General features: G+C 48.2%; 1 protein-coding gene across 4 annotated transcripts in view; it reads left to right on the top strand.

Moving 5' to 3' along the window:
• The window catches only part of TCOF1 (treacle ribosome biogenesis factor 1), a 926,286-nt gene that overhangs the window by 854,357 nt on the left and 51,299 nt on the right, over window positions 1–20,630 (top strand). For all 4 annotated transcript variants that reach the window (XM_069654046.1, XM_069654045.1, XM_069654047.1 and 1 more), the window contains 2 exons: window positions 16,984–17,096; window positions 17,196–17,240. In XM_069654046.1, the coding sequence (XP_069510147.1) occupies window positions 16,984–17,096; window positions 17,196–17,222 (140 nt within the window). In that variant the 3' untranslated portion in view covers window positions 17,223–17,240. The remainder of the gene's footprint in view (window positions 1–16,983; window positions 17,097–17,195; window positions 17,241–20,630) is intronic.

The following is a 20,630-nucleotide window of genomic DNA, read 5'->3' as shown; positions in this document are numbered from 1 at the left end:
CAGAGTAATCTATTCTTTAGAAGCGATACCTGGTATCCTGAGGAAGGTTACTATTCCCGTTAGACTTTTTCCCTGCTGTTGCTCCTGCTCTGTAATATACTTTATTCACTTTGAACGCCAAAATGGGAGTGGCCTGTTGGAACTCAACAAATTCCCATAAGGTCTAAAGGTTTTGGGAGCGGAGATGTTGACGTTTGAAAAGTTGCCCCAGGTGTGCTGAATAACAGGCCTGGCCATTATATGCTTGAATTAGGAGGCAGAGGCTAGTCTGGTTTATCATGCTGTTGTGGCTGGTGATGGAACTGTCATTTTGCTCTGGTTCTGCCTTGGCGCCTGCTGATTTGAACCCTGCTTTTTAAAGCATGCCAGTTGATGACTGTTAAGGCATTTTATTACCACCCTCTAATGAGGACTCTGCAACAACTAACCCTAGGGGCAAGGATAAAATACCTGACAGGAATCCATACCTCTTAAACGTGGGCAGTGTTGGCAGAGCGGCAAGGCTTAACTCTCAGATAGGGGGTAGTAGGAAGACATGAGTACAATTAGTCCACACATCCAGAAATTACACCACTCTGATATACTGTAAAATTTATATTTTAAATAGGTATATATATTAAGTAGTGAAACTAATATCTTGCTCTTTACTGAGTTTCTGTTAAATGTGTAAAGTTTTAATTTTTTTTACTGTATCACATTATAATATATTTTAAAAGGTCATCAATAATAAGTACTTCAGTTATAATGCACAGTATTAAAAAGATGCCCATTATAGTTAAAAACAGAAATACCTACACAGGGACCGCCTCCACCCCCAATATCTTTGTGGCTCCTTTGCCAACAGCAAGCGCCCAACATTAAAATTGGGGGAATGGGGAGAACCGGGCAACCATAAACCCTAGCAAGCATTTAAGTTGCCAGTAGTCTATTCCACTAAGAGCCGGGTCCTAAAAACATACCTATACCTAACGCATACAGCAGTTCAAACTAACGCATCGGAATACAATTCAAACCCAATTTTACCCAAGTGAAAAATTGGTTCATTCCCTGAAGCCAAAAACAAAATTCACCATCCCTACAGACTTCATTAATGCCCAGTCACCCGGAATTACACTTTAAAGCCAGGATGGAATCATAGTAAACCTTAGCAAAGCTTCCAAGAGTCAACAAGCATTTCATTAAGTTACCTTCCTGATTCATTTTATGGGAAAATATACACCTTGTTACTAGATGCAATTAGTTTTGCACGTACATTTACCAGTGCAGAAATTAGAGAATGATTTAAAAAATATATAGAAGCTCGCAGTAATAGTGAAACTTGGTCCAGAGCTCACTGAACCCTGAGGGCAGGGTTGTCTCCAGGCCTTGGGGGGTGGGGGGGCAGGATCCATACCGGGTTTTCAGGATACCCTTCTTTGATATTCATGAGATAAATGGTGCATACAATGATTCTAAATGTATGCCCAATTTTCCTCATGAATATGATTGAGGGATATCCTGAAAACCCATCAGGATCCCAGCCCTCGAGGCCCGGAGTTGGACAGCCCTGCCCTAGGGGATTTCCAAAATAAATTCCAGGGGAAGGTAAAATACCCCAAATTCACTTAAATGAGAGTTCCAGTGTCCGTTCAAAGTTCATAGGAAGTAATGGGTTAAAGGCCAATCCATACTATTGGAGGTAGTTGTGATCTACTCTACATTTGGATGCTTTGACGATTGGCCTGTAGGAATGTCGTGAGACCCAAAGGAGGAGCTCCAGAGTTTGGCAAATGGACCCAAGAAGTTGCAGAACAGGAGGAACCCAATGAAAGTCTATGTGGAATTGCAGTTAGAACTCTCCATTCAGGGGACCAGGGAAGGGTATCGTAAATAATAACTTCTCGGGACCCCAAGGTATGTACTCACATCTGTGGTTTCAGCAGAAACTCCTCTAGTCACCCAAAACAACCTGGAAAGTGAACATCTCTTTTCCACAAGTTCCGTTTTCAAGATCTGGTTCCCAGGGCCCTGCACCCTGAGACAGTGATTCCAGCAAGACAGGAGAAGAACTAAGGCTCTTCAAGCCAGGAAAGAAAGATCACATGAAAACTACAGGAAGAAGGGAAACCCCAAATAGATGGCCCCCAGCAACAGGGTGAACAAATGAAGGCAGCAGCTCAGCAGGAAATGGTCCCAGGGCAGAGATAACAGCTGGGGACACCCTGAAACGTCCCAAACTGAGGATCTGGCATAGTGATTAACTCTAAGCACTGCACTGAACTCCAGCAGTCCACAGCTGAGCGGAAGATCCTGCCAGTAAACTGTGAAATGTGGCGAAGAATCGTCCCAGAAATGGTTCCAAGTGAAGGGCCCGACCCAGCAAGTATGGGGAGTCACCTAGAATCTTTAAGAAATCTGTACTGGGCTTCTAGCAGCAAAAACAAACTGATATAACAAAACCACTGTACCTAGCCAGTATGGCCAGCTAAGTGTTAAAAACAGCAGATACAGTGGGAATCGCAGCAAGAATATCCTTCGGCAAGTCTGCAGACCTGCTTGCCTCCGAGTCACAGGAACTAGCAAGCAAGAGTGAGTTGGGGGCAGTGCAGAACCCCTCTGAAAGGGGGTTAACCACAGGCCAGCCAGCAATCACAAACGGACTTCCGGCAGTGAATCAGATGACCAACACTGCCACTCAGCCAAAGCAGGCCCCAGATAAGGTGAGCTGGCTAGTCCAGCCTAAACCATTTAGGACCAATATGGAGACTGCCATGAATGACTCACAAGGACCCAGTGTGGTCAGGACGTCTTAGTTACTTACCTGTAACTGTATTTCTCCAGCATTGGTATCTTTCATAGATTCACATGCTTGAATATTCCCCGTCGTCAGACTGGGAATCCTCGGTGATAAATTAAATAATAATAATTAAAAAAAATGTTTTTATATATATATATATATATATTTCTGAGGCTTGTGGAATCTGCTTAGATCACATGCTGTGCATAGGCCGACATCTAGTGGAAGCTGCGGAGTATTACAGTTTGTTTTTCGAAAGTCGAAAATGGGCGTCGACACAGGCGTGCCAGTAATACTATCCCTAGTGTGACGTCCACTGTACCCAAGATCCCTCACGCGTGTAGGATCCTCAGATTGTTTTTTTCCGCCATACTGGTCGGAAGCATCTTGCGGAGTTCCCTGGCCTTAGCCATACTTTTGCTGTTATTATAATTTTAATTCTTATTCATTCCCTTCCCCACCCCAACGTCGACCCTCAACCTCGACGACGGCTGGAGAAGTCATCGACCGTCGACTGCTGCACGACGGATCTGGGCCTCGGTAGGCCGCTGGCCTCGGCCCGGGCCTAGTAGGCCGCTGGCCTCGGCCCTTACAAGTAGGGAGAGTGGGGGGTGGTACATACTCTTCACTCTTGATATATAGTTACATTTATATATATTCCTACACTTAGCAGCCCGCTGCCTTAGGGTGCGTATGGAGGGTACCCCTTTTCAATTCTGCCCCAAGTGCAATCGCAAATACCCTTGGGTCGACAGGCACGCCACGTGCAATCTCTGCTTGCCGAGGGATCACCCCGAAGCGAACTGCAGAGCGTGTAGTAGGTTTAAACCTAAGACACTTAAGGACCGTTCGACAAAGCGTTGGGCCCACCACGCCAGGCAGGAGGCCATGGCAGCGGAGGGCGCCTTCAGCGATGGCAGCGACGCCGTACTTTCGGACGGCGAGGGCATTACGGCGTCGAAAGACAGCCGACGAGCGCAGGTCCCCGACCTCGGAAGGTCGTCCGGCAAGGCGGCTATGGGGAAGACCCCCGGCGACGCAAGCGCTACACACCTAACACACACTAAACACACTAAGACCAACCGGACCTCGACGACGTCGACTTCCCGGAAAGAGGCACAAAAAGAACGGTCCGACTCGGTGTCCTCTGGGCGCTCTCGATCGAGATCGCCTCACGACGCAAGGCAATCATCCACTCTTGCCAAGAGTGCCTCGCTACACACACTAACGGAAGTTCGATCGTCGGGAGACGAAGACGACTTCCACCCCCAGGCCGCGCTCCAAGATACCGAGACCGCGGTTAACATCAGTGAGGCCCCACGCCCGAAGCACACAGATACCTCTCCAGACCCTCGACGCCAGGCGTCGAAAGTCTCTGGGGCCCCCAAGGGACAGGGAAAACATTTTTCCACGCACGGAGAAGGGGGGAAACAGCGGAAAGCACAGCCTTCCACCCCTGTAAAGCCTAAGCAGACAAGCAAACACAAGTCTACCCTTGAAAATAAATCACCTGCTAAAGTAATACCCTGTTCCAGGGAATGGTCCAGTGAAGACATAGACAGGGTTATGTCTAGGATGTCTTCCTTGGCTGATTTTTATGATAAGAACCCAGAACACTTTCTTTCATATAACCCTCAAGGGGCCACACCCTCAGGCTCCTCCGATCCTATCCCGCTAAGTAAAGAGCCCCGGGTCGAAAGACCTGAACCCTTCAAGGTTCAGCCTTACTCCACTCCATATTCTACTCCACTCCCCAGTTATCAGGGACAAGTTTTCCCTGAAGAGGACCAGGAGTTTGCATTTATGGAAGAACAAACCGGGACAGATTACTATGCAGAGGATGAGGACCTGGAGGAGGGAGAAGATGAGCAGGAAATTTACAGAGTAGATTCCCCAGTACAAGGCGAAGCCCCAGTTACTGACTCTCCAGTTGATAACCAGCCCCTCCTTAACGAGGTTCTCGCTCGAGCAGCGGAACACTTCCACATCGACACCCACGGTGTACAGGAGGAAAGGGACTTCGCGGAGGAGTTTGTAGGAGAGAGAAGACCGGTCGCCCAGACCATCCCTATCCTCAAATCCATCCAACGAAGAATAGATCCTTCCCTGGTGAATCCTAACCTCACCAGAGCTGTCAACCCCAGAATTGAAAAGATTTTCCGGGCAGCCCAGTCTGACCCTCTGTATATAAAGGGACATCTTAAACCAGATTCCCTAGTGGTGACCAACACTAGAAAGAGGGCTGGCACGCCCTTATCTTCATCAGAAGCTCCTCCCGACAAGGAGAGCAAAAAACTTTACGGGTTTGGCAGAAAGGTAGCCTCAACGTCCGCCTACCAAGCAAGGATTGCGAATTCCACCACCCTGTTGGCTAGTTACAATTGCCATCAATGGGAAGAAGTCGCGGCGCTCATTGCCTCTGCTCCAGAACCGTTAAAGGGCCAGCTGGCTCGGATCTCGGCAGAGGGGAGAGCCGTGTCTGGTTGCATTTTAAAAGCAACTTTCGACGCCGCTGACAACGCAGGGAGATTGATAGCAGAAGGTACTGTTATCAAGAGACATGCGTGGTTACGGCAGTCGGGATTCAAGACAGAAACCCAGGCTTCTTTAATAGACAAGCCAGTGGAACCCGACCTATTGTTTGGGAAAGCGGTCGAAGACGCACTTAAAAATGCCAAAGATGAATATGAGACTCTCAAATCCCTTGGCCAGCTTACCAACAAACCCCCTAACCAGAGGGGGAACAATAATTTTCGTCGCCCACGCGGCCAAAATTCACAAAGAGGCAACTATGCCCAGGGACAAGGTACACAATGGAATAACAACCAGCAGTCTACCCAGAGTTACGGCAGGGGTAACAAGAGAGGTCGTGGAAGAGGCAGAGGCAGCCCCAACAAGGGCGGGGGCACGCCTCCACCAAAACAGTGACGCTCAGTTCAGGGTCCCTTGCCACGCAACCCCAGTAGGGGGACGCATTTCCACCTTCACCCAGGCTTGGGAAGGGATCACCTCAGACAGATGGGTGCTGTCAACAGTATCCGCAGGATATTGTATAGAACTACTGCAGCGTCCCCGGAATCATCCTCCACGACAAAGAGTGCACTCCCTAGAGCATCAAAGGATCCTTCTCGAGGAGATCGCCATTCTGCTAGAAAAGGACGCGATAGAACTCGTCCCAGGACACCAGGTAAACAAGGGTATCTATTCAACTTACTTCCTTGTGCCAAAGAAAGATTTGACAATGCGCCCAGTATTGGACTTACGGCCTGCCAACAAATATGTCAAGCCCCAAAAATTCCGTATGACCACGCTACAAGAGGTAATCCCCCTCCTAAAAAAGGGGGATTACATGGCAACCTTGGATATGAAAGATGCTTATTTTCATATTTCCATGCTCCCAGCGCACAAAAGGGTATTCACCAAGGTACTGGCGGTGGCGGCTGCACACCTACGCAGGGAAGCAATCCCGGTGTACCCTTATCTGGACGACTGGCTCATAACGGGGGAAACCCCAGGAATTTGCAGGTCAAACATTCAGAGGACTATCGACCTCCTCCACGAATTAGGCTTCTCCATCAACGAGAAAAAGTCAAGTCTGGTGCCAAGCACCTCAAAACAGTTTCTAGGAGCTATCCTAGATACTCAGAAAGGATTGACCTTCCCTTCGGAAGAGAGAATTCGGAATATACTTCTGCAAATTCCGCATTATCAGTCAGGTCAACAGATAACAGTACGCAAAGCTATGCGGTTACTGGGCATGATGGCGTCATGCATTTACCTGGTCCCCCACGCGCGTCTGCGCATGCGTCCCATGCAGGAATGGTTGGCGAAACAGTGGTCTCAGGCAAGTGGTCATTGGGACGATCTAGTGGTCGTTTCGCCAACACTCGTACAGAGCCTACACTGGTGGACAAGAGAGAATCTCGCAAAGGGGAAACCCTTTTACGATCCCGAAGTACAAGCCGTGGTGACTACAGATGCATGCCTGACTGGGTGGGGAGCTCACCATCTCCACCACACAGCTCAGGGTCTCTGGTCTCACTCAGTAGCCAAGAACCACATCAATCTGCTAGAGCTTCTGGCAGTATTCCGAGCGCTAAGGGCGTTCGAGCCCCATCTACTGAACTTGTCGGTGCAGATCAGGACGGACAGCACGACAGCCATGTTCTATCTGAACAAGCAAGGGGGGACTCGTTCGCCAAATCTGTCCAAGCTTGCCCAGAAAATATGGATATGGGCACTCAGACGGAACATCTTCCTGTCATCGCAACATGTTCCAGGGGAGCTCAATTCCCTAGCGGATGCTCTAAGCAGAAACTCCCTCCCAGAAGAACACGAATGGGTCCTTCACAGAGACGTAGTAGAAGATCTCTTCTCTCAGTGGGGTTTCCCCACTATAGACCTATTCGCCACAAGCGAAAACAAACAATGCCCAGGATTTGCATCCAGGTTCCCCCAGCCGGACTCCCAAGGGAATGCCCTGTGGATGAACTGGTCAGGGATGTTTGCGTACGCTTTTCCACCAACTCCTCTCATCAGGAAGGTGGTGTACAAGATGAACAAGGAATCTATGACGCTCATCCTAGTTGCTCCCATGTGGGCGAGACAACCATGGTTTCCACACCTACGCAGGATGGCGGTGTGCGAACCCATCAGACTCCCAGCCTGGTACAACCTACTGTCCCAGCAACAGGGTCAAACAGTGCATCAGGAACCCAACTCTATGAACCTAGCAGCATGGCTCCTGAAGTCATAGAGTTTGGACATCTCAAATTACCACAGAGGTGTATGGACATTCTAAAGGAGTCCAGGAAACCAAATACAAGGCACTGTTACTTTGATAAGTGGAAAAGATTCGTTATCTGGTGCCAGAATAAACAAATCAACCCGGTTGATTGCACTCCTTCCAACGTTGTGACATACATGCTCCACCTGCTGGATGCAGGGTTGGTTTTTAACTCGCTGAAAGTACACCTGGCAGCCCTCTCGGCTTACACCACATCCCATAACAAGGTCTCGTGGTGGAAAGTACCAGTGGTTAAAGCCTTCATGGAAGGAGTAAAGAGACTTCACCCTCCTATTTCGAACCCACCGCCAGGATGGGACCTCAACGTGGTGCTAGCTAAGCTCATGGGACCCCCATTCGAACCCATGCATAAAAGTAGTCTCAAACACCTGACTTATAAAACGGCCTTCTTAGTAGCCATTACCTCCATAAGAAGGGTCAGTGAAATTCAGGCTCTGTCAGTGCAGGATCCTTTCTTTACTATCCACAAGGACAAACTGGTTTTACGCACACACCCTAGGTTCTCACCTAAATTCATATCCAAGTTCCATGTAAACCAGTCCATCGAGCTTCCGGCTTTCTTCCAGAACCCGCAAAGCTCGGCTGAGGTGAAACTACACACCCTAGATGTGCGTAGGGCGGTCCTATACTATGTAAATAAAACCAGACCGCTAAGGAAAACAGATCAACTGTTTGTCTCCGTAGCTACAGGCAGAGAGGGGGATCGCGTCTCTAAGGGCGCTATCTCGAAGTGGATTATCAACTGTATACAGCTGTGTTACTCTCTTTCTGACAAGACTCTGCCTTTTACGCCAAGGGCCCACTCTACTAGAGGCATTGGTGCCACTCTGGCTTTCATTGCAAATGTTCCCCTCGACACCATTTGCAAAGCGGCTACTTGGAGCTCTATTCACACTTTTACTCAGCATTACTGCATTGACACTCATTCCAAGACAGATACACAAGTGGGACAAGCGGTTCTAAGACACCTGTTTGCTCATGACCCTTCTCACATCCCACCTCCTTCTTCTGGTACTGCTCGCTAATCTATGCACAGCATGTGATCTAAGCAGATTCCACAAGCCTCAGAAGGGATACATTACTCACCGTAATCGTATTTCTGATGCTTGTATCTGCTTAGATTCACATGCGACCCACCCTTCCTCCCCTCCGAGAGAAGGCGCATGATTGCTTGTAGTCTTACCTTTTCTGTCTATCTGCTTGGATTATCTGTACTCACGCTACTCCTCATGCTTCCTCATGTCAGAAAAAATACAATCTGAGGATCCTACACGCGTGAGGGATCTTGGGTACAGTGGACGTCACACTAGGGATAGTATTACTGGCACGCCTGTGTCGACGCCCATTTTCGACTTTCGAAAAACAAACTGTAATACTCCGCAGCTTCCACTAGATGTCGGCCTATGCACAGCATGTGAATCTAAGCAGATACAAGCATCAGAAATACGATTACGGTGAGTAATGTATCCCATATATATATATATATATATATATAGCCACCTAGCAGTGCATGTACATAGCCCATTATAGTCTATGAGCCACTCCATTATGTAGTCCCTCCACCTCACTTTGGTCTTTTATGGCCCCAGCCAATGAGGTGGCAGGGCTTAAGCTCCGCCCCCGGCAGCCATCTTCAGATTTTGAACCGTAGAGATTACAGTATGATGGATGCCGAGCATAGGAGCAGCCTCTCAGGGGAGGCGGGCGGGCGCATGTGAATCTATGAAAGATACCAATGCTGGAGAAATACAGTTACAGGTAAGTAACTAAGACTTCTCCAGCATTGGATCTTTCATAGATTCAGATGCTTGAATAGAATACCAAGCAGTTAAAACATGCCACCATTATGAACAGATATGCATAATTACAGAAAAACATATTTCTGATCAAACCTTTACCATGCAGCAACACAACGGTTACATACTTCGGGAAAGGTGGGAAAGGAGGCTGGTCCTACCTTATACAAAGAGATGGCGGAGCACTGCCTGTCCAACTGCAGTTTCTTTGTTGGTATCTTCAGTCAGGCAGTAGTGTTTCGCGAAAGTATGCAGAGTGCTCCACGTGGCAACTCTGCATATGTCTTTCAAGGCCACCCCTGCGTGGAATGCTGTTGACACCGCCCTTCCTCTGGTGGAGTGCGCAGACGGTGGTCTAGTTAAAGGGTCGCCTTTCAACTGATGACAGTGGGTGATGCAGGACGATACCCAGCGTGCCAGGCTTTGTTTGGATATATGTTGGCCCTTGGTACGGCCAGAGAAGGAAATGAATAGCCGGTTTGAGGAGCGGAACTCCTTGGTTCTTTGCAAGTAAAACTTCAACACCCTAGAAACGTCTAGAGAGTGTAATGTCCTTTCCGCTTCCGAAGCGTGATTCTGGAAGAAGGTTGGTAAAACAATGCGCTCAGTGAACGACATCTCCGAAAGTACCTTGGGGAGGAACTTAGGGTGAGGCCTTAAGATGACGCGGTCCTTCTGGAACAAGGTAAACGGAGGTTCCGAAGACAAAGCTTGTAACTCACTGATCCTTCTGGCCGATGTGATGGCTACCAGGAAGGATGTCTTCCAGGACAAGAATTTCATATCGCATCTATGTATGGGCTCGAAGGGAGGTTGCATGAGTGCTGTTAAGACGGTGTTGAGGCTCCAGTCCGGAACTGGTGTAGGTGTAGGCGGATAAGTACGCATCAGTCCTTTCAGGAAGATCTTGATCGCTGGTAAGGAGAGTAAGGCTTGCGTCTCCGCGTTTACTGTGTAGGCCGCTATGGCTGACAGATGGACCTTGATAGAGGACAGTGAGAGTCCTGATTTAGCCAGGTGCAACAAGTAAGGCAGAATTTGATCAACCGAGGCCGTGAGGGGATCGATCGCAGAGGTCTCGCACCATTTGGAAAACCTAGTCCATTTTCTGGTGTAGGTGAGTTGCGTGGACGGGGCTCTAGCGGCCCTGATGATATCCCAGCATTCTGATGGTAACTTTAGGTGCATTAGTTTACGCTGCTCAGGAACCATGCTTTGAGGGACAGACTCCTCGAGTTGTGGTGGAGGACCTTGCGGTTCTGTTGTGTCAGTAGATATTGATGTGATTTGAGACGAATCAGGGTTTTGCAGGATAGATATCGCAGCGTCGGGTACCAGACTTGCCGTGCCCAATCGGGTGCAATAAGAATCAAGGAACAATCCTGTTCTTTCACCCTGCGAAGTACCCTCGACATGAGGGGAATGGGTGGGAAGGCGTAGAGGAGCTTCCCCGACCAATCCACTGAGAACGCGTCTCCCAGCGATTGGTGCTCGGGGTATCTTGACGCAAATATCTTGCATTTTTTGTTGTTCCTGGTGGCAAAAAGGTCGATCTGCGGATGGCCCCATAAGGCAAATATCCGTCGGGTTTCTCTGTCGTCCAACTCCCACTCGTGTGATGCTGTGTATTCTCTGCTTAATCTGTCCGCTAGCACATTGTCCACTCCTGGAAGGTGCTCTGCCCTGATCTGTATCCCGTAGCGCAAGGCCCATGCCCATAGCTGTTGGGCTTCTTGCGACAGAATCTGAGACCTCGTGCCTCCCTGCTTGTTTGTATAGTGCATGGAGGTCGTGTTGTCTGTCTGGACTGTAAGAACTTGACCAGCTATAACCGGTAGGAAGGCTTTCAGCGCCAACCTTACGGCCCTGAGCTCCAACACGTTGATGTGGAGCTGGGACTCTTGTGCCGACCAAGATCCCTTGGTTTGGAGGTCCGCAAGATGAGCGCCCCAGCCTGATAAGGAAGCGTCCGTCCGCAGCAGGAGGGTCGATGTCGGTGCTTGAAACGGCATTCCCTGTAGAAGACTCCTCGGAGCGTTCCACCATCGAAGGGCCTTGTGCAACGTCGATGGAATCTGGACAATGTCTTCCCAGCATCCGAAAGCTTGTTTCCATTGGTGGTCCAGAGCTTCCTGAACCGGCCTCACGCGAAGCCTGCAGTTCGGTATGAGGAATATGCATGAGGACATCATGCCCAATAGGGATTTGTAAGAGCGTACAGATGTTGTCTCTTTCTGTAGGAAGTTCGAAGTTAAGCGTAGAATCGCTGCTATTCTCTCTGTGGATGGTCTCACTCTGGGAATGCTGGAGTCAAGCTCGGCTCCCAGGAAGAGAGCTACCTTGCTGGGAACGAGGCAGGACTTCGTCTGGTTGATGGAGAAACCTAACTCTTTTAGGAGGTTGACCGTCCTCGACACTGCCGAACGAGCCTTTGCAGCTGAACTTGCCTTTATCAGCCAATCCTCCAGGTATGGAAAAATGTCCGTTCCTGCTCTCCTGAGACTTGCCGCTACCGGTGCCAGGCATTTCGTGAAAACTCTTGGCGCCGATTTTAGACCGAACGGAAGCACTTGAAACTGAAAGTGGAGCCCTCCCACTGTGAACCTGAGGAACTGCCTGTGTGCTGGATGGATCGGAATGTGGAAGTATGCATCCTCCAAGTCTAAAGTGGCCAAGAAGTCGTGCTTGTTTAACCAAGGTAGCACCCCTTGTAGAGCTACCATCTTGAAAGTTATGCGCTTGATGAACTTGTTGAGAGCCCTCAGGTCCAAGATGGGCCTCCATTGACCGTTTTTCTTTCTGACGAGGAAGAATCGGGAGTAGAAACCTTTTCCCCTTTGAGAATAGGGTACTGGTTCTACTGCTCCCTTCTGGAGCAGTTTTTTCACTTCGGACATGACCTGTCGGAGTTGGAGGCAGGGAAGGAGGTTGGTCCAGAAATTCCAAGGTGTGACCCTTTCGGATCACCTGTAACACCCATTTGTCCGATGTAATTGACCGCCAGCGCTGGAAAAACTGGCTCACCCTTCCCCCCCACCGGGGTGTGGCGAAGGGGGGGGGGGGGAGATTGGTCGTCAGTTCTGCTTGCCTTGCGACTTCCCTTGGGCAGAGCCACGTCTGCCTCTATGGGCGTATCTGTTTGATGACTGATATTTATTGCCTTGGTACGTGCCGCCTTGTGCTTTTTGACCATAGGAGGAACGACTGTATCCCCTGAACTTGGACGATGAACCTCTAAAGGGACGAAAAGACCGGTGGTCCTTACTTTTGTCCTTTAAAGAACTGATGGCTCTGGCTGTGTCAGTGTCTGTCTTGATTGCCTTCAAATGGTCGTCTATCTTTTTCCCAAAGAGATCTTGGCCGTCAAATGGCATGTCTAGTATCTGCGCCTGAACTTCAGGTCTAAAGTTAGTAGCCTTCATCCAGGCCTGCCTTCTGAGCACTGTGCCGTGCGCCATCTGCCTGAAGCCTGATTCGGCCACATCAACTGCTGCGTCGATCATGTGATCCGATGTTGCTTCACCATCCGCGATTATGGATTTTGCCTCCTCCTGGAGCTCCGGTGGTAATTGTTTCGCCAAGTTAGACATGCGGAGCCAAAGCTCGCGATCGAATCTTGCGGTCATGGCCAGTGCATTACCCGCTCTGATTGTAAGTGATGCAGAAGATGATACTTTCCTGCCCATGGCTTCCAATTTACGTCCGTCCTTATCCGGTGGTGCCGACAACGGTGAGGAGGGGTTGGCGAGTTTCTTTCTGGCCGCCACTGTAATAACTGAGTCCGGTTTCGTATGACCCCTTAAACAAAGCGGTGCTGAATCCGGAGCTTTATATTTCTTTTCTGGCCTGGACACCAACGCCGGAGTCGATAAGGGCGTAGATAGGATCTTGGATCCGGAATCCCAGATGGTATCGAGGAGGGGAATTGTGGTCACTGTCCTCCTTCGTTTGTCCCTGTGCTCATAGAGCACTGATTGCTTTTCCTCCGAAGAAACCTGAATTTTAAACAGTTCTGCGGCTTTACCTATTATGGTGTGGAAAGAGACGAGATCATCCGGTGGCGAGGCCTTGCCCGGCGAGTCTCTCCTCCTGGGCTTCTCGACGACGTAGTCATCCCAATCACTGGGTGCGTCTGGCTCCTGAGTAATTTCTCCTTCTGGTTCCGAAAATTCACCAAAAGAATCCTCCTGCCAGTCTGATACCGAGATGGTGGACGGTACCATGGTGGGATCTACGTCCGGAGATCGCGGTCTGTGCGATGACTGTGGTGACGGGACTCTTGTAGGTGAAGCACTGTGGGTGCTGCTCCTCGGTCTTCGAACAGGTGATCTCATCCGTTTTTGCGGTCTACTCCTGTAAGAAGAGCAACCCGATGTGCCTGGAATCGGGGATGACTCTCTAGGAATGGGATTAATCGGAATTTGCTTCTCACTTTGCCGTTTGTAAAATTCTTCTACAATCCTCTGCACGGATAACATGAGCACCGGGTCATGAGGATATTCGGATTCTCCCGTGGACGGGTGCCAAGGAGGGCTGTATTGTTTCGGTAAGGGACAGATGGACTCTTCCACCACTTCCGCATCGGAGAATTCTTCCTGAAGAATTATATCCGGAAGTTCTGCCATGTGCCCCAAAGGTGAAAATTGCTGCACCAGAGCTTCAGTTACAGTATTCTTCTCAATGATATTGCTTGTAATGACAGGAGCTTCAAGAGTGAGAGGCAGTAATTCCTCTAACTGCCGAAATTTGCGGTGCCTCTGAAGGCGTTATGGATGATGTTATCCTCGTCGACGACTGAGATTGTCCCGTCGACGAGGGCTTCGCCGCCGACTGAGATTTTCCCGTCGACGACTGAGATTGTCCCGTCGACGAGGGCTTTGCTGTCGACTGAGATTTTCCCGTCGACGACTGAGATTGTCCCGTCGACGAGGGCTTCGCTGTCGACTGATATTTTCCCGTCGACGACTGAGATTGTCCCGTCGACGACTGAGATTGTCCCGTCGACGAGGGCTTCGCTGTCGACTGAGATTTTCCCGTCGACGAGGGCTTCGCCGCCGACTGAGATTGTCCCGTCGACGAGGGCTTCGCTGTCGACTGAGATTTTCCCGTCGACGACTGAGATTTTCCCGTCGACGACTGAGATTGTCCCGTCGACGAGGGCTTCGTTGACGAATGTTGAGTATGTTCCGTGGACGACTGCGTCATGGACAAATGCTTCGTGGACGAGTGGTGTTTCTTACTCGTCGACGATTGCTTCGCGGTCGACATGTCTGATGACGATGATCTAACTGTCGACGATGTCTTAAGCGTCGTCGTCGTCGATGCTGGTTTCGTCGACGGCATGGCCGATGACGGGCCTTTACCTTTCCCTTCATTCGTGGGCGGTTTAACCGTCGACGACTGCCCCCCCCGTTTTTTGCAAACTCCTCCTTACCTCTGGAGGCAGATTTTGCTGACTTTTTCTGGCTTGACAGGTCAGCTGGAGGCAGAAAGGGTATCAATTCCAGCTTCCTCTTTTTGGATTTGGGAGAGGAACTCCTTTCCACTGAAGAGGCCCTTCTCTTTGAAGTTTGCCTCTCAGATGGAGTGCTGGATTGGACAGGAGCTGTTCTGACAGACTCTTCGTCCGAAGATTGATCCCTGGATTCCAGGTATGAAAGGAGTCTTCTATGCCTGTCATGAAGGGTCTTGGTGGAAAAAGTTTTACAAATCTCGCATTTTTTAATGTCATGTGGGTACAGACAATAAATGCAATGATCGTGGGGGTCCTTGTAGTAAACCAATTTCTTCTTGCACCTCGTGCAATCCCTGAACAGGGAAGGCTTCCTGACAGCCTGAGGTGCCTCCATTTCTGAAGAGAAGTTCAGTCGACGATTTTGAGAGGAAAACAACAAGTTTTGCCACCAAGGTTAATTGGAAAGAAAGCCCCTAAGAAGGGGAACAAGATGGAATATATTTTACAAATATATTCCACACAAAAGTAGAAAGAATTTGAAAAAGCTCAGAGAGCTTGAGGATTCCCTGTGTCTGATAGACTGCGGTGAAAAATCTGAAGATGGCTGCCGGGGGCGGAGCTTAAGCCCTGCCACCTCATTGGCTGGGGCCATAAAGGACCAAAGTGAGGTGGAGGGACTACATAATGGAGTGGCTCATAGACTATAATGGGCTATGTACATGCACTGCTAGGTGGCAGTGTGTGTGTATATATATATATATATATATATATATATATATATTTATATTCTTTTTTTTTTTTTTTTTTTTTAAATTATTATTCAATTTATCACCGAGGATTCCCAGTCTGACGACGGGGAATATTCAAGCATCTGAATCTATGAAAGATCCAATGCTGGAGAAAGACATCTTGCGACTACTTCGTGGTCGCCTAGAAAAAGGGAAGCCCTAGAAAATAAAAATGGCCCGGTGTAGGATTTTCTTTTTTTAAAGAACATTGGTACCCCACTGTCTGCCAAAAGGCTCTACATTGGGCTATCAATGTGGTTACATGGTGAAGCCAAAATTAAAGCACATCTACCAACTATCTATTGAACAATCACACTAGGGCAGACATGAGGAGCCCGAGACTCACCCCTGGTACTCAGCACCTTAGTTTTGGCCTGATACCATATATAAGGTATTGAGGGGTGTAATGGCAGGAACCTCTGGCCACCAAAAAGGATGAAGGAAACAGACGGTGGGCGGCGGTGGTGGTGGGGGCGGGTTAAAAAGTGCCACTAAAATCCACAAATTCTGGCTTAACAGTGGCAAAGGGGGAAGCTACCCAAATACCAGGGGTGGACGTCAAATGGTCCACTGGGTGCAAGCTGGGGAATGCCAGAGACTGCAAGTGTGAACTGCACCTTATGCTACCCAGGACACAAACTGAGCCAAGACCTTACCAATGTCGGAGCATCGCTTTCATGTCAGGCCTCCATCTGTGCTGTAAATCAGTCTTGTGTCCTGATCAGTATGGCTCCCAATAGTCCTCATTTCTTGCCTTTATGCACCTCCTGCTAATCCAGTACTGAAACACTTACCCATCTTTGCATTGCATCGCAATACTTCACTACACTAGGCCCGCTCACAGTTCTGCCTATGCCTCTCAGCCCTGACGTGCTCCAACACATTTATTCATGCACACTGGATTTTACACAGCTCTCTATCCCCTCCAATTGAGGCTTGCAGCATCCCCTACTATACTTGTGCCTGGGCCCTCAAACAACTGACTATGCATCTCAATCAAGTCTAACTCCCTAATATTCCCTAACCCCATGTTAGAGCTCAAATACACCATTAGTGTAGATTTTTTAAAAAGATTTTATCATATATCTGAGGAAGCGGTCTCCTCGGTTTGTCCCCTCATACATTTCAGCAATGGGATCCACACACAACTACTAATATAGCTTGTTTCTTACCTTCAGCAGCCCAAGTTTGTTACAATGGATAAGCTAGTTGCACACATGCTGCCCATCTCTCTACCGCCTTCAGCCTCACCTCTGCTTGCTAGCTTTCACGGCATATGTTGCTACCTTTACTTCACCACCCTAATTGAAGCACTTAATGTGTCTCTTTTCAGATTTGCTGACAGTTGTTTTGCTTTGCAGAAAAGAAATTAAAAAACAAAAAGATAACCATGACGACAGAAGAGTTGGGTAGTATCGAGCAGCGTATCCCTCACCGAGATGATTCGAGTCCATTCCTTCAAAAGAAAAAAAAGGTACCTGTTTTTTAAAGCTGTCAATCCAATTAAATGGAAATAATAATTCAGTTGCAGATGATCCTTCACCCTGAATATTTATTTTCTTGATTTCCTCAGAAAAAGAAAACTGAAAAAACAGAGTGAGATGCGGATGAGCAGAAGGTAGGACTCTCTCTGATTTAGTACAATTTGCCAGAATCTATGCATTAATCTTTCACATGGGCAAAAAGATGAGCTATGAAAAGTTTAACTGGGTTGGGTGAGGTGTTGAGTTAGTGAAGTAACTTTTAGCTCTAGGCGATCGCTGAATCTGCTAATGAATGAGAACTGCCCGATCACAAGTTAAGTATTGTGTACAGCAGCCAAGAAGACAATGGTCTGCTCTGTAATGTTTTCAAATGCTCTGAGCCCGATAGTTGGTGCCTCATGGAATGTAGGGTCCTGACTACATCATGTTTCTCTCAGCTTCCAGTATTCATTTCAAGAAAAACACAACTGTACAATGGAGAAAGGATGGCAATGCTCAGTGAAAACTGTGAGCAGTAGATGAGGTTACGTGCTAGTGAGGGCATGCTAATTGGAGTGGAGCTGTGGCTCTTTCTATCATATGACAACTTCCAATATACTAATGTGCTACTATTTGCATAGCATATGTCCATCTCCTAGGAAAATTAAAGTCTGGTCAATCTCGTGTCCCCTTATTTGTAAGGACCACAATCCCTTCCCTCTCTGCACAAGGTGATTGGCGATCTTTATACAGCGTGTTCGTCTCTGTGCACATTTGCATTTTGTTTTTGAACCGCAGTCCCCTTCTCTTGTCCAGAGTTTTTAGAAATGTGGATTGTGCCATTTTCATTTCTCCCTTGTTAAACTTAACTAGAATTATTGGTAGTGCCGGGTTGGCTCGGCAGCTAGTTCTTGTGCTTTTAGTAACTCTTTTTTGCTAGGACTGTTAATCTACTGCACAGATAGAATGGTATATTTGCAAATCCATTTCACACCAGAATTCTGGGACCTTTGCGTGAGGAAATGGTGAGGTGAGTAGTTCTCTTCATAACCTGGCCTGTAGACATTTGTTGGTAGAGGAGGTGGGTAGGATGTTAAGTTTATGAGGTGTAATCTGATGACCTCATTTTGGTTTTCCATTTTTTTCCTGAGGTCAGCAGCTTTGTGATACTGTGGATACCATGTTAAAACAAATTGATTTAAATAAAATAAACTGGCTTGTCGACGTGCTGGGTTTGATTCAGGTCTCCACCGATGTACAGAAGGAATGGGTCAGTTGGGACTATAGCAAAGTAGGGGCAGCCCCACCAAGAGCAACCACATGGCCTTTTGCTGGGTTTTATGTAGAGTCGCCATTGGACATTTATCTACTCTACTGGCTTCAGGTGTGACACCATTTTAGGGTTGTTAAACTGTGATATATCAGATTTCCAATTAGGACAATTGATCAGCATTTCCGTGCCCAATACTGAGCTGCTTTTTAAAATTTAGATCTTAAGCATTGTAGGCATATGAAATTGCGCGGTGGACTAAAAGTGGGGCGGTCAGGGTACTTCTGATCAAAGGCCAAGATGGTGTCTTGAGCCATGTGCTGCACCAAGCGTACTACAAAAAGACATATGGTCTGTGGACTGATTCCTATGTCACTGAACATAGGTAACAACCCTGATTTGCAAAGGGCTATGATCCTTACTGGAATGTTGTGTGCAGCTCCTGTCTCGCAGCGGAAACTAGCACTGGCCCACATAGTTTGAAGGTACGTGGCAAGCTGTAGCGTTTGGCAACCGTGGCTCAGACTGCAGCTTGTTCGACAGACCCTGTTGACTTGACAAGATCCGAACAATACTGACTGTGTGCTGAACATTTGTGTCATCTAGAAAGTTGCTTGGCCTGTTGACATAAAGGATCCTTATGCTTGTGGTCTCTGCAGACGGCAAGTGACTGGTCACCAGGGGATATGCAGCTTGTGTTGTCTGGTCAGGCAAAGATCTTGTGAGAGCAGGACTCTGCTTCTGTGCATCACCAGAGACATGTGGGCAGGAGCTCTGATGGGCATGCCACAGGGACAGTGTGCAGCAGGTTGGGATCCCTGCGGTAGTTGTCCTGTTTAAGTGACCACTGCGCTGAATTCTGCAATCCCCCTGCACCACTCGCCGAACACATACACGCCTGTGCACCATATCCCCCCTCCCCCCAAATGTGGTTTGGCAAGCCAGAGGCATGTGAGTGGTGGAGATCATTAAGTCTTCATTGTGACCTGCAGCAAAAGTGAAAACCATAATTGGGGCAAGGACCACACGTTTTGTGGTTGACCCTTATTATGATAGACGCATAGTGCCAGTGTGACTGCACATTTGCTTTTAAGCCCGTGGAGACTTATACAAGTGGTGTAGGCTATCCACGCTTAGCAATTAACGTAGCAGAGGACTGTCCATGCACGGGCAAGTGAAGGAGGTACCAACTGGGTAAAGGACGATTAGTTTCTAGAGTTGTGGGTGCAAACAAAAAGGCCCTGGTGCCTCACAGTTGAAACGTTGAAGAACCAGCACACAGCTGTGGAGTATAGCACACATCTCCTAAAAATCATGAGACAACCGGAAGAACTGCAACATGCAAGCCAAGTGCACCAACCTAGGACTATGAACAGCGATCTGGACAAATTGATGTCCTGCCCTAGCTCAGGATAGCAATTCCTTTAGGAAATACTTTTTTTGCACTTTTACCTCCATAGATTCCTATGGGACCCCCATTCTTTTTTCGTGTTTTGTACCCGGTTTTGACAAGCCCGCTGCTTTACTTCCATTGCCAGTTTTGCTCATTCTTCCTGGAAAACCGACTAGTCCCTAAGACTATCGGTACTGAGAGCTAGGTCTCCTTACCTTAGTGAAGTGCAGTTAGGATCCTTTGTATCCTTTATAGGTTTTTTATATAATGGATTTTTGGTTACTTTGTAATATGCCTAAGACAGGCTGGTGGCAGCTGTTTGCTTTTTACCATTTTCATGTGATTTTACTCGTGCAGTTTTGCTTTTACTCCTAATGTTAAAGGTATTATACCGCGCACCGTCACCAATGGAAATGGTCCCCATGCGATCAGGCGGGTCTGCAAACGAGGTGTGGGGTGGGTTTTTAGGGAGAAGAGGGCATAGGAAAGTGGTGTCCTGTTGGCAGCTTCAGTTCGGTTTTCATTGTGTGCTGAGCTTGGGTGTGAATATCGGATCGATGCGAGTCCTCGTGTGCTGTTGGTGCGACTTATGTGTTGATTGTTGCTGCAGTGTGGTGAAGTGCGTGCGGTTTGCTGTGCGAGAGGTGGTTGTGTGGGTTTTTGTGATTCAAGCATGCAGAAATTTTAGCTTTTGTGTTCGTGGGTTAAATGTCTTAGTCCTTGTAATTCTTGTTGTAGGTATCCGGTTGTCATACGGGGTAGACATATTTTTTCTTTCCCTTCCTGTCTAATTTCTAGGGGCGATGGCATGGTAAGTTCCCAGCTGTTATTTCAACCTTAGTGTACCCGATTGGGGCGAGCATTATCCCCCACTTTGGTATT

The sequence above is a fragment of the Ambystoma mexicanum genome, chromosome 3q, assembly GCF_040938575.1.
Source record: "Ambystoma mexicanum isolate Mex_15411 chromosome 3q, UKY_AmexF1_1, whole genome shotgun sequence".
In the NCBI taxonomy this organism is placed as follows: Eukaryota; Metazoa; Chordata; class Amphibia; order Caudata; family Ambystomatidae; genus Ambystoma; species Ambystoma mexicanum.
This window is presented reverse-complemented; position numbering and strand designations above follow the sequence as displayed.